This window comes from Protopterus annectens, chromosome 12.part0, assembly GCF_019279795.1.
Source record: "Protopterus annectens isolate FY-2018-M chromosome 12.part0, PAN1.0, whole genome shotgun sequence".
NCBI classification, from domain to species: Eukaryota; Metazoa; Chordata; order Ceratodontiformes; family Protopteridae; genus Protopterus; species Protopterus annectens.
This window is the reverse complement of record NC_056746.1, coordinates 521,654,970-521,668,091: the sequence shown is the minus strand read 5'-3', so window position 1 is coordinate 521,668,091 and position 13,122 is coordinate 521,654,970. Positions and strand designations below refer to the sequence as shown.

The following is a 13,122-nucleotide window of genomic DNA, read 5'->3' as shown; positions in this document are numbered from 1 at the left end:
ATGTTAAGTATTACTGATAATAAACACTAACATGAGTCCATGTACATTAAGAAGGTATGGAAGTAGTACTGATGACATATTCTAATCTAAGTCCTTGTACAGTAATATGGTACTTAAATAGTACCGAAAGTATGCAGTAACATTAAGTCCTTGTATGTTAATATGGTACTCCAGTAGTACTAACAGTATTCAGTAATTCATTACTTACATAATACTAATAGTACACACTGTCATAATCCTTGTACAGCAGCATGGTACCTAAGTAGTACTGATAGTGTACACAAATGAATATGTCATTGTACGGTAGTATGGCAATATTACTGATGGGGTAGTTTAGTGAGTGTCTTTATAAAATAATACGGAATGTAGGTAGTACTGATGATGATCACAGGTAAAAGTCTTTGCAGTAATGTGGTACACAGGTAGTACTTATAGTATGCACTAATGTAAATCCCTGTTCAGTAAAGTGGTACATAAGTAGTTCTGATAGTACACACTTTTGCAAGGTCTTGTACAGTAATGTGGTATGTAAGTAGTATTGAGAGTAATATGGACTGTAAGTAGCACTTGTAGTGTATGCAGGTTGCACTGGTAGAACACATTAAAGTCCTTGTACAGCATATATAGATAGCACTGATGCCATATACCAATATACATTAATATTCATATGGTGTACACACATGTAATCCCTTGTACAGTAATGTTAATATGCTATGTGTCTTCATTATACACACTTGTAATCCCTGTACAGTAATGTAGGATGCAAGTAGTATTGATAGTGGCCACTGAATAAGTCTTTCCATCTTATTGTTCTTGGTTTGGTACTATAGAGAAAGTCTGCTGTGTTCCTGGTAATTGTATAAAAAGGTCTTGCTTGGTAGGGAAGAATTAAAGAACATGTAGCTTTTTTTTTGGCTTTGGGAGGATCTGTTGTTGTTCTTCTGTTCTTCTTTGTCCTTTCTTTGATGCCGGAGTCCATCATACTAGAAGTCTGAGACTCTTCTGTTTAATGCTTCACCACATATCTCCATACCTCCCTTCCACATGGGTTAGACATGCATTGTTTTTACTGCAGGAAGTGAGCAACTTCTGCTGTGGACATCCACACCTTCTCACTTGGCTTTCTGCTACTACCTCCCTCTTACTACTTCACTTGGCTGACAGGTAATATACTCCATGCCAGAGAGAGGGGCGACCTAGCCATTGGCAGTGTAGGTTTTTTTCTTTGGCAACAGACTGTTGAACCTAGGCCACTGGCATTAAAGATGAGAACTCTTCATGTAGAACTCAGTTTATTTATTTTTTCTGATTTGGTTACATCTTTGCTGCAGACAATCCTAAATGCTTGCATGCTGCAGTTTAAAATTGAATGATGTGCAATTTCATGCACGTGATGTGTACATTTATTGTTAAAAAAATCCTCTAAATAGGCTCTTCCTTATTTTTTTTTCTTTTTGTAGGTCTTGCTACACCCCCAGTTTATCAAAGCAGACTCTGTGGTTTTAACAGCTGTAAAGACGGACATCGGTTCTGTTGTAACAGGTGTCAAGACACCAGCTAATACGACTCTGGCCACCACCACCAGCACTATACAGACTGCACCGATTCAAGTCCCGGTAAGTTCTTATTAGTGCTAATGCAGAACAGTAAGAAATATAAATAATGCATTAGGCTAGTGAGGCAGACGTAATTGGCTAATATTAAATTATGTTTTATTAATGTTTCAAATTGCTATTTTTGTCTTCCCAAAACTTAAAAGGCATTAATGAATGGAGGAACCTTTCTAGCTACTGTTCCTGTAGTGGTGGATGCTGACAAATTACCCATAAACAGGATAGCTGCTAACAACAAGACTGCCAACCTGTTCAACAAAGGCGAGAAGCGGACAGCACACAATGCTATTGAAAAGCGGTACAGGTGCTCTATCAATGACAAGATAATTGAACTGAAGGATCTGGTGGTAGGAAAGGATGCAAAGGTACAGTGTGAGCTCATCAAAACTGAACTTTCATGATATAATTATATTTTATGCTAAACTAATAGAGACATTTGTGTAATTTACAAACACACATACACAGGCACGCATGTTGGTGCAATATCACCTGGTTGTCTGGACTATTTGCATTTTTCTGGGTACCTGGTTGTCTGGACTATTTGCGTTCTTCTGCGTACCCATGACAGAGAATGCAAGTAATGATTTCCACTCTATATTGCTTGATAGTCAGTCGCTCATCTGTCCAACTGCAAGTTGTCACAAAAACTTCTCTTTAACAGTTTATAGCGCTGATTGAGCTGAGGTATTAATCATTCCTGTAGAGCTTCAGTAGAGCTAGGTATGTGGGCTGTTTTGTTCCATTTAAGCCGATGGCACTTGAAACACAAACCGTGAACAATGCTTTGTAACTTAATCATTGTACTGAATTTGTGGTATTCGGGACTGTGATTAAGGTTTCATAGGTAAATAGTAGCAGCAGTCTGCAGACTTTTATAAGCTTAACCAATATCCAGAGGTCAGAATCAAAACTTGTACCTTGTATTTGTTAGTTAAGACCATGAGCATTATGACAACCTTCATTATTTGTGAGAAAATTACTTCAGATGAACAGGAAAAGCAAAAACCTGCTTTTCTTGTTCACCTGAGGTTTTCTCCCATTTAATGTTCCTTCTGAGCTTCAGTGGTAGGCAGTTGCAATTCTACCTGCCAGCAGTTGGGAATATCACACTTTAAGCATTAATGCCTACTAGCAGTGAGATAATTAAGCAACATATTTCTAAATTATGAAATGCTCAAGACACACCTGCTGTATTTCTCCATACAGCTGTCAACGTTCCATTCAGTTTTAGTTCATATGGATCATGCCTTTTTATCTAATGAAACAAAGCTTTGATTTTCACTGTGTTCAGAGTCTGATAACTTTGAAAATTGAAATGTAGGCATGTTATAACCATCATATTAGCCATTATAAATGGTCAGTGAATAGAGCAGTATTTCTTTCTTATTTGTCTTTGAAGTAGTTGTATACTAGCAAAGAAAGGCTTCTCATTACAACCTAGTGTCACCTCCAGGTGTTTCAGTTGTTAAATCTCTCTCTTGCCTCTAGGCATCTAATATAGCCTGTTCATGTTTGAGTTAATTCTGAATCCATGCTACATACAAGCTATTGAAAGATTTCATTTTGGAACGTAGAATATGGTTTGTCACACAACTGCACTGATGTTTGACCTCTGTCTAGTGCTACTAAAGCGATATTAAGTGTTCATTTCTCTAAATATCTCGGCAACTAAGTTACAAAGACTGAACTGCTTTCTGTCTTGGTATCATGACACTCACTCCCACCGACACTGATTGTTGGACTCTTTCAGTTGTCGAGCTGCTGTTCAGTCTCTGTCTGGCTGTTAGTCAGAGATTTACCCTCTGTGCCACAGAACGAGGAATATACTATTATGAATTTTATTTACCATGCCGTTATTTACAAAACGAGTGGTTAGTGTGCAGATGACAAGTAATTTTCTTTTAATTAGGCAGATATGATTTCCTGTTGAAAAAATGAAAGACAAATAACGTCATGCTCAAAACAGAATGCTGTATTGCAGTTCTAAAAGTTTTAACTCACAATATAACAAAATGAGGGTGTTGCTCCATTTCTTTATGATTCTGGCAGCCTAATCATAAAGCCTCCTGTAGTGACTAGAATTACCCCCCCCCCCCAACCATTTCTGCCTGTTTGCTTTGCTACATATCATCATGTGTGCCTCATTTTTCCATTGGATGTTCACTTTGGCTGCTAAAAGGACAAATCCTAAGATTAAATATATTTCTTCCACTGCTTTTTGTTGGCCAGCATGACCTTTTGCCGTATTGTAATACCATTACAAGTTTTGAACACTGCTTGTCAGGCCTGAGTGCTTGCTGATCAGCCTGTTTCTGTCTCTTGAGCCAGTACCTGGCCATCTGTGAGGTGGCACTCCAGCAACAGGACCTGACTGCCATCATTCCTTTTCCTGAGATGTGCGTTGCTTATTCCTGTCTCTTCTCAACCAGCAACTCCAGAATCAGGCCTGTTAAGTTAAACCCAGCTTGCCGAGTCTTCAATTTCTTTGTGTCTTGGAGCTGGCTAAATGGTTGGTGTTTTATTTGCACATACCTGTTCAAGGTCGTAAGTGAGCTAGGAGAGCTTTGTTCCCTTTGAATCCTGCAGCACGAAGCTGTCAACATCCATCAGTTCAAGTGACAGCAGATCTATAGTATGGGCCTTTGGAATCCTTCTCAAGGTCCTCAATATCAACAAAGTGGCAGTGAAACCCTGTTCTGGGGGAGGGGGTCACCTCAGTAATCTTGGCTCCTTTACTAATTGCCCGTTGTGGGAAGTGATTGAGGATATCCTTCCACTTGCAGGCATAAGAGTCCATCACATCAGGACAGTGGTCAAGGAAGTTTAAGTGGCTGAAGGTTGTGCCTTGAATTTTCTTTTCCTTTCCCTTCTGTACCTTTGCCATGCTTTCTCAGTACTCCTACTGCTGAGAAGGCTTCCTAGAAGATCCTGTTTCTTTTCCAGCAGAACCATCCATGAAGCACAGTAAGGAACAAGTAATTATTATCATCTTCATTATTTCAGGTTCTATTTTAGACTTGTCCAAGACTTAAACAGCCTTGTCCTTTTCGTCAGAGAGCTAAGATTCCACATGGTCGTATTTCACTCCAGTGTTCTTGCCTTTTTACCCTCAACATCTTTCACATTTAAGAAGGTGACTATGCTTTCTGGTCTCCAGGATGCCTGTGTTCTCATGCAGATCAAGAGGTATTTTGCTTCAGGGTAGAAAGCATTCTTAATCCATTCTAGACCCTGCCCTTTTTTGTCTTCGAGGTCTTCTCAGAATGTATTGTGGCAGTGTCAACACACCTGTGTACAGTTTACATTCAGAAGTCCTTTACTTGGAAAATTGGTGCTCCATGATGCATGAATGTTAATGTCTTGGTTAGGGTCACCGATTATGTTGTTAGCCTGTTTACACAGCATAGTGTTGTATGTATGAAGCAGGATAATTTACTGATGACCCCTGTTTAGTTAGCTCTCTGTGTGTAGATGTCCATGCAGACAATAATTCTCTGAAGGTTTTCCTTCTGCTCCACCTTTCATGGCTGTTCATAATGCAGCTTCTCCTGCATCTTCTGCCATCAACTTTGTGTGGTTGTATTCAGGTTCATGACTGTGACCATTCTGGTGGAACTCTTGGAAGTAATTTCACTTGAGAATTATCTAATGGAAAGACCTTCAGAACATGTGAGTCTGTATCAGACTGCTGGCTTCTTCCTAGGAAACCACCTGTTTGTGGACTCTTCCAATGTACCTCTTCATGGGCAGTCTCTTTATCCAGAAAACCTTACTGGCACAGATTACCACAGATAAAACCATACTGGGACAGTGGTTTGTGTCTGACAGCTTTCTTTGTATCACAGTCTTGGACAGGAGCTTTAATATCCATTTTCACTTTTTCTCCTTTTCTTAAGGGGTTAATTTTTCTGCTTATGGATAGTATTGCAGTAAAATGAAGTATCATGCAGTACGCTCATCTTCTACCAGCTGTGCACAGAAGCCGTAGATCTTTGGGACTGAACTTTAATCCACAGCTTTTAAAAGCAGCTCATAATTAGGCAAGCACAGTTATCTGCTGGCAAGCAAACATTGAAATGTTCTGTCTCTTTATGGGGTGTCAGTAGAGGATGCATCTCTGTGCCAAATCTGACCACAGATAAAACCATACTGGGACAGTGGTTTGTGTCTGACAGCTTTCTTTGCATCACAGTCTTGGACAGGAGCTTTAATATCCATTTTCACTTTTTCTCCTTTTCTTAAGGGGTTAATTTTTCTGCTTATGGATAGTATTGCAGTAAAATGAAGTGTCATGCAGTACGCTCATCTTCTACCAGCTGTGCACAGAAGCCGTAGATCTTTGGGACTGAACTTTAATCCACAGCTTTTAAAAGCAGCTCATAATTAGGCAAGCACAGTTATCTGCTGGCAAGCAAACATTGAAATGTTCTGTCTCTTTATGGGGTGTCAGTAGAGGATGCATCTCTGTGCCAAATCTGACCACAGATAAAACCATACTGGGACAGTGGTTTGTGTCTGACAGCTTTCTTTGCATCACAGTCTTGGACAGGAGCTTTAATATCCATTTTCACTTTTTCTCCTTTTCTTAAGGGGTTAATTTTTCTGCTTATGGATAGTATTGCAGTAAAATGAAGTGTCATGCAGTACGCTCATCTTCTACCAGCTGTGCACAGAAGCCGTAGATCTTTGGGACTGAACTTTAATCCACAGCTTTTAAAAGCAGCTCATAATTAGGCAAGCACAGTTATCTGCTGGCAAGCAAACATTGAAATGTTCTGTCTCTTTATGGGGTGTCAGTAGAGGATGCATCTCTGTGCCAAATCTGACCACAGATAAAACCATACTGGGACAGTGGTTTGTGTCTGACAGCTTTCTTTGCATCACAGTCTTGGACAGGAGCTTTAATATCCATTTTCACTTTTTCTCCTTTTCTTAAGGGGTTAATTTTTCTGCTTATGGATAGTATTGCAGTAAAATGAAGTGTCATGCAGTACGCTCATCTTCTACCAGCTGTGCACAGAAGCCGTAGATCTTTGGGACTGAACTTTAATCCACAGCTTTTAAAAGCAGCTCATAATTAGGCAAGCACAGTTATCTGCTGGCAAACATCGAAATGTTCAGTCTCTTTATGGGGTGTCAGTAGAGGATGCATCTCTGTGCCAAATCTGTATCTCTGAACTTTTACCACTGCTAGGTGCAATGTTTTTCCCCAATTCCATCATGCGCTGGCATGTATGAGGTTGTCTTCAGCACCTCAAGGGACACAGGACTTATTTATGCATTCCACCTACATTCCACTCTTTCTGAAGATTCTGAGCAGAGTAAGAATAGAGAGGGTAAACTGATTTATCCAGATCCTTTTCTCTCTCTGCATACTTTGTTCCTCACCCTGTTGCACAAATCCTGTCACTTTCATAGTCATTTTTCACTAACAGTGTTTCTGCTTCCCAGTCATTAGGCGTACCTCTCCTTTTCAGGCTGTGACTAACGACTCACTTTAATATTGGCCAAGGTTCCTGGCCTCTCAGACATTGTGGTTTGATTCTGAGAGTGGCTTAGAAATACCACACACACGCACATGAACACACACACACATACTACAGTATGGAACCAGTTTTCTTTATGGATGGGCTTTGATTGAAGTCTTCTGCCTTCTCGTTTTCACTGTAGAGACTGGTGTGACTTAGCTTCAGTTAAAGTTTGTTAAAACCTTTGATCTGATATTGTTAATCCTCGTTCAGTCCTTACGCATGGGTATCTGTTCCGACCTCGGAACCGAGCTGGCCATTTTCCAAGCTCGCATTGGCTTCAAACTCTCGAGCTAAACTCTTACCCACAATCCCCCTTTCCCTGTTACCTCAGATTTTGTTTGCCGCGTTGCCATTCGGTCATGTCAAGCTACTTCTCTTGAGCTAAGGAGAATTATTTGTTTAATAGTCTTCCAGATTACTTTTCTGTCAGAAAAGTTTATATTTCATTGTCTCTTACCCTATCCCATCTAGCGTACACCTTTTCTTCAGGTTTTTCTGGTATTTTCTTTACCTTTTTACCGCAAGGTATTCTCTTTTTACCATCATTGGTAATCCTTTCCTTTTTTCTCATATCTTTGGGTATTCTTTTGTTCCATTGCTGGTACCTTTTTCTATTAATTGATTTGCCATCATGGCAGATAAGAAAGGTAGTCCGGGGTTTAAGCGGTGTTCTGATTGTGGACACAAACTACCTACTTCTGATGCACACTCTTTGTGCGTTTATTGTTTGGGGGCATCCTACTTGTCTGTTGACCTGCCCTGTACCATTTGTGAGAACCTTTCAAATAGAACCTTGTTGGAAAGGAAAAACAAGTCGTTACTGAAGGGACTTCTTAAATCTCCCTTTTCAGAGGCTGTTTCTAGGTCGGAGGCCTCAACCCCTCCTAGAGCCCATAAGAAAATCTTGGATGTTCCTACCAAGGCTAAATCTTTGCCTTCGTCCCCGGATGGGCACTCCCACCAACCAAAACCTAAAAAGGCCTTTCTGCCATAGGTGTCAGTTGTTCTTCCCCTCAATGTGCTTTCTCCCGAAACCAAAAGAGTGGGAAGATATGGTTCAAGAAATCTCAGGGTCCTTTCCGTGACACACAGGCCGAGTTCTCCCCCCAGAGGCAGATGGGGAAACTCACAGGGAAGATGCTCCTTTCGGGGCAGAGGGGGTCCGCGTAATCAGGGTTCCAGGGATTCTTTCCCTGGTCAATCCTACCAGAGCTCCTGAAGAGCGGCCCAACTCATTTCCTCTGGAGGTGGTTGCGGGGGGGCGTTTCTCCTTGTACCCTTCTGCCTGGCTAATTATCACCACCGATTCTTTGGTACAGAGGATTATAACCAGAGGTTATCATATCCCCTTCGATCTTTGTCCTGCCCCTTCAAAAAACCTTCCCGACGTTCAACCCAGTCAAAGGGAAGAAGCAGCATTAGAAGTAGAATAGCTGCTAAGAAAGAGTCATCCAAATAATCCCTCCAGACCAGATAGGATCCGGATTTTACTCAAGACTATTTTTGGTGCCAAAGAAAACCGGGGACTGGAGACCAATTTTGGATCTCAGTGTATTGAACAAGTTTGTGAGCGTACAAAAATTCCAGATGGTCACAATACAGTCTGTCCTCCCGCTTTTGAAAAAAGATGATTGGATATGCTCAATAGATCTTCAAGATGCGTACTACCACACAAAAGTGGACAGGCCATCAAGAAGATTTCTGCTCTTCCATGTGGGAGCCTGTCACTACCAGTTCAGAGTACTGCCCTTCTGACTCTCTACAGCCCCCAGTGTGTTTACAGAGTGCATGGCAGTTGTCACAGCTCACTTGCGACTTCAAGGATTCCAGGTGTTTCCATACCTAGACGACTGGCTCATTTCTGCCCCCACCAGACATCTACTGGAAAAAGCCCTGGCATACTCTCTCCTCACTGCTCAAAGGCTAGGCATAACCATAAACTGGCCAAAATCCAATCTCACCCCATCTCAGTCGATAGAATTCATAGGGGTTATCTTGGACACAAAAAACTGCAGAGCTGCTATTCCAGATCACAGAATTCTAAGGATAAAGCAACAACTGATTCCAGTCCTTTCAAGGGAGAAATCCACGGCTCATTCGGTTTTACAGCTGTTGGGTTCCATGGCAGCCTCCATCGCCATTGTTCCCCTGGCCAGGTTTCACATGAGGCTTCTACAATGGCTACTGCTTATCAATGGTATCGTTTTCGGCATCCTCTTTCAGCCATGATTTGAGTAACCCACAGTTGCAAACAGGATTTAAATTGGCGGATGACACACAGTCTATCACAATGGTCTCGCTCCTTCTTCCCCCAGCAACCCAAGGCCACAGTGACCACGGATGCCTCCCTGATGGGGTGGGGGTGGGGGGCTATGTCAGGGACAGACAGTCCAAGGCACTTGGTCTGAACTGGAGGCCCATCTGCATATAAACATTCTAGAGCTAAGGGTGGTGCTTCTGGCGTTGCAAGCATTCCATCCCCTGCTGCCGTCTGGGACGATTGCGATTCAGTCAGAAACATGGTGGTGGTCTGGTACATCAAAATGCAAGGTGGAACCAAATCTTACCCCCTTTGTCGAGAGGCCATGAGAATATGGCAATGGGTGATGGCTACCAACCGTTTTCTTCTAGCAATGCACATTCCCTGGAGTTCCAACGTGATAACAGACAGACTCGGCAGGTGCATTCTTCAACCTCACGAGTGGTCCCTGAATCCCTTGATAGTGGCGGAGATCTTCCACCGCTGGGGCCGTCCTTGCTGTGACCTCTTTGCATCCCCGACCAACTACAAATGCAGCAACTACTTTGCCCTGATTCCCCCTCCGGGACAGTCACCCAGGGACGCTGTAGTCCACGATTGGCCCTCTGGTCTTATTTATGCATTTCCACCCTTTCCCCTCGTTCCTCAGGTTCTGAATAAAGCCCATTAGTTGAAGAGCAAGGTGATCCTCATAGCACCATATTGGCCTCGACCGATTTGGTTCTCCTTCCTTTGGCCTCACCTACTAGATCAACCATGGATTCTCCATCCAACCCCAGAGTTGATCTCACATCCACAGAACCTGATTCACCCCAACTTGAACAGCCTGAAGCACACGGCTTGGCTACTCCAATTCCTTTGATTGCCAGGCAGAATGATCTTTCTGTACAAGTATGTGATATTCTCATTGCATCTCAGAAGTCTTCCACTAGAATTACTTATCTGTGCAAGTGGAAAAGATTTACCTGTTGGCTGAAAGATAAACAAGTAGATCCCTTCTCAGCACCAGTGTCGATAATACTAGACTATTTGGCTTGCGTCTTTCAATCGGGTCTGTCGGCCTCTACCATTAGAGTTAATTTGGCTGCAATTTCTAATTTTCATGAGGGTGTACAAGATTTCTCTCTTATGTCCCACAAGTTGTGCAAGACCTTCATAAAAGGTGTGAATCATCTGAAGCCACCTTTTAGAGAACCTATTCAATCATGGGATTTATCATTAGTACTACAAGCACTGACAATGCCACCCTTTGAACGTGCCTCTTCTTGCGACCTGAAGTATTTGTCATGGAAAACCTTGTTTTTGGTCACCATTACTTCTGCCAGACATATTTTTGAGCTTCAATGTCTATGTATCAAGAGTCCTTACTTGACTTTTCATAGAGATAGTGTCTCTAAGAACTAATCTATCTTTTCTGCCAAAAGTGATCTATGAAATGTCCATTAATCAAGCCACTGAATTGCCAGTTTTCTTTCCCAATCATTCAAACAGAGGAGAGTATTGCCTACATACCCTAGATATCCACAGGCAAATTCGCTTTTACCTAAACAGGACTAGGCCCTTTCGTAAATCTGTCCAGGTATTTTGGCTTTTTCTGGACCTAGATTAGGATCTGCTGTTGCTAAGGTCACATTAGCTAGATGGTTGAAGGACTGTGTGACTTTCATTTATACACAACACAGTATCTCGTTGCCTACTACCATGAAAGCTCATTCAACAAGGTCGGTGGCAACTTCTGCTGCCTTCCATGCTAGAGCTTCCTTACATGACATCTGTGCAGCTGCAACTTGGGCTATGCCTCATAACCTTCATCAATCATTACAAATTGGATTTGGCCTCCAGGGGAAGAGCATCTTTCGGTTCTATGGTGCTCAGGAATGTCCTTCCATGAGAGCCTCCCAGGAATAGAGGTAGCTGGGGACTCTGTCCCATGCGTAAGGAATGAACGAGGATTAACAGTATCAGATAAAGAAGTTATGTCTTACCATAACGTTCCATCTGTATTGTTGATCCTCGTTCAGTCATTACGACCCTCCCTCCTTCCCCCTCCTGTGGTTTCTAGTGGATCTCACCATCCGGTTCTCTTAGGTTATTTGACCAGAGGTAGCCTCTACCTTCTTTGACTTGCAAACTCAATCTGAGGTAACAAGGAGAGGGGGATTGTGGGTAAGAGTTTAGCTCGAGAGTTTGAAGCTGACGCGAGCTTGGAAAATGGCCGGCTCGGTTCCGAGATTGGAACCGATACCCATGTGTAATGACTGAACGAGGATCAACAATACAGATGGAACGTTATGGTAAGACATAACTTCCTTTTCTAAAGGTACTGGTCAAGGATCTGGCCTCTCCCTTGGATCTGAATTATGTGGTGCAAAAGCTTCTTTTTTCCATTGTAGTAACTGATTCGATCTGTCAATCTTAATTCTTTTTCTGTTCCTAGAAAAGCCTGTTTTGATAGCATGTGTGACATCCAAAAAGAATTTTGAGCTACAATCCATTTGAGCTTAACTTCAGTATGTTGTATTCCCTAACTGTGAGGTTTATTTGTATCCAAATCCTTCATCCTTCTCACCTTTTGAAGCATATTCTCTGTGATTTCTTCACAGAAGTGGCCTAATTCAAAAGCCATTTGCTTCCACACCATGGATGTGCACAGACAGTTGAGATACTGCACTGATGAGAGATTTTCATTCAGGAAAGATGGCCATTTTCTTGGCTTTGATCAGATGTAATCTCATTAATTATTGCCTACTAAAATGACTGACTACTTGTATGGTCTTCTGCTTTGACAAGCATAGCAGAGCATTACTGTGAGTCCCTAAAGTGCATTATGTGGGGGCAGCTTACACATGCCACTCTCTGTTGAGAAATGCCCCCTTGAGGTGCTCTGTGAAGTTGTGAGTTAGCCTGCTATGTTTGTACTTTCACCAAAAGTTGCAAACTTAGCTCTGTTTCCATGTCCAGAGCTTAATCCTCTCATGGAGTTGACCAATTCTTTTTTGTACTGAGCGCTCTCTTTTCCTGCATTCAGAATGTTGTGAAGTAAGATACAATAATTATTTGAGGTATTCACTTGAACCATAGATGTTCATGACATAAGCTTTGTCTGAAGATGCATCCATGCCATTTCCCTGATATTCTGGTGACTTTATGTGATTGCATCACATCTTATTGTTTTTTGCTTCCGTTCCTCTGCAGCTCTATTCTCTGGAATGAACTAGGACTTTTCACTTCACTCTTCCAGGTGTACGAGTGGGAATCAGTTCAGGAACCAAGGCATCAAACACTGGGACAAACAAGTTATTTTGCTGCCTTAGTATCTGGGAGCCATAACTCAATGTATCTCTGCAGCTAGGGCTTGCACCTCAAAAGTGAGCACCAAATGCAAGTGTCCCTCCCAAACAGCATTTATTATATTTTTTTCACTAGTGCCGTATCTGTGCTGTAAATTATATAATCAGCATTATATTGTGGATTCAGGACTAAAGGCAGTGTTCTGTTCAGCTGTATATTTTAGGGACATAGCCTTCTAAGATATCCTTCAGATTAGTTCATGGTGTGTTTTGGATATTTTGAACCAGACTGGAGTCCCAAAACACAGAATGCTTTAATGGATAACCACAGAATGAATTACACAACAATAATACTACTAAGCGATTTTTTATTGTATTATGGTTTTAACATGGTTAGGGCCACATTATTTTTTACATATTATTTTTAC

General features: G+C 41.7%; 1 protein-coding gene across 1 annotated transcript in view; it reads left to right on the top strand.

The window, feature by feature from the left end:
- The window catches only part of SREBF1 (sterol regulatory element binding transcription factor 1), a 631,726-nt gene that overhangs the window by 169,139 nt on the left and 449,465 nt on the right, over positions 1 to 13,122 (top strand). The window contains exons 4-5 of the mRNA XM_044088935.1: positions 1,461 to 1,616; positions 1,760 to 1,978. Of these exons, the coding sequence (XP_043944870.1) occupies positions 1,461 to 1,616; positions 1,760 to 1,978 (375 nt within the window). The remainder of the gene's footprint in view (positions 1 to 1,460; positions 1,617 to 1,759; positions 1,979 to 13,122) is intronic.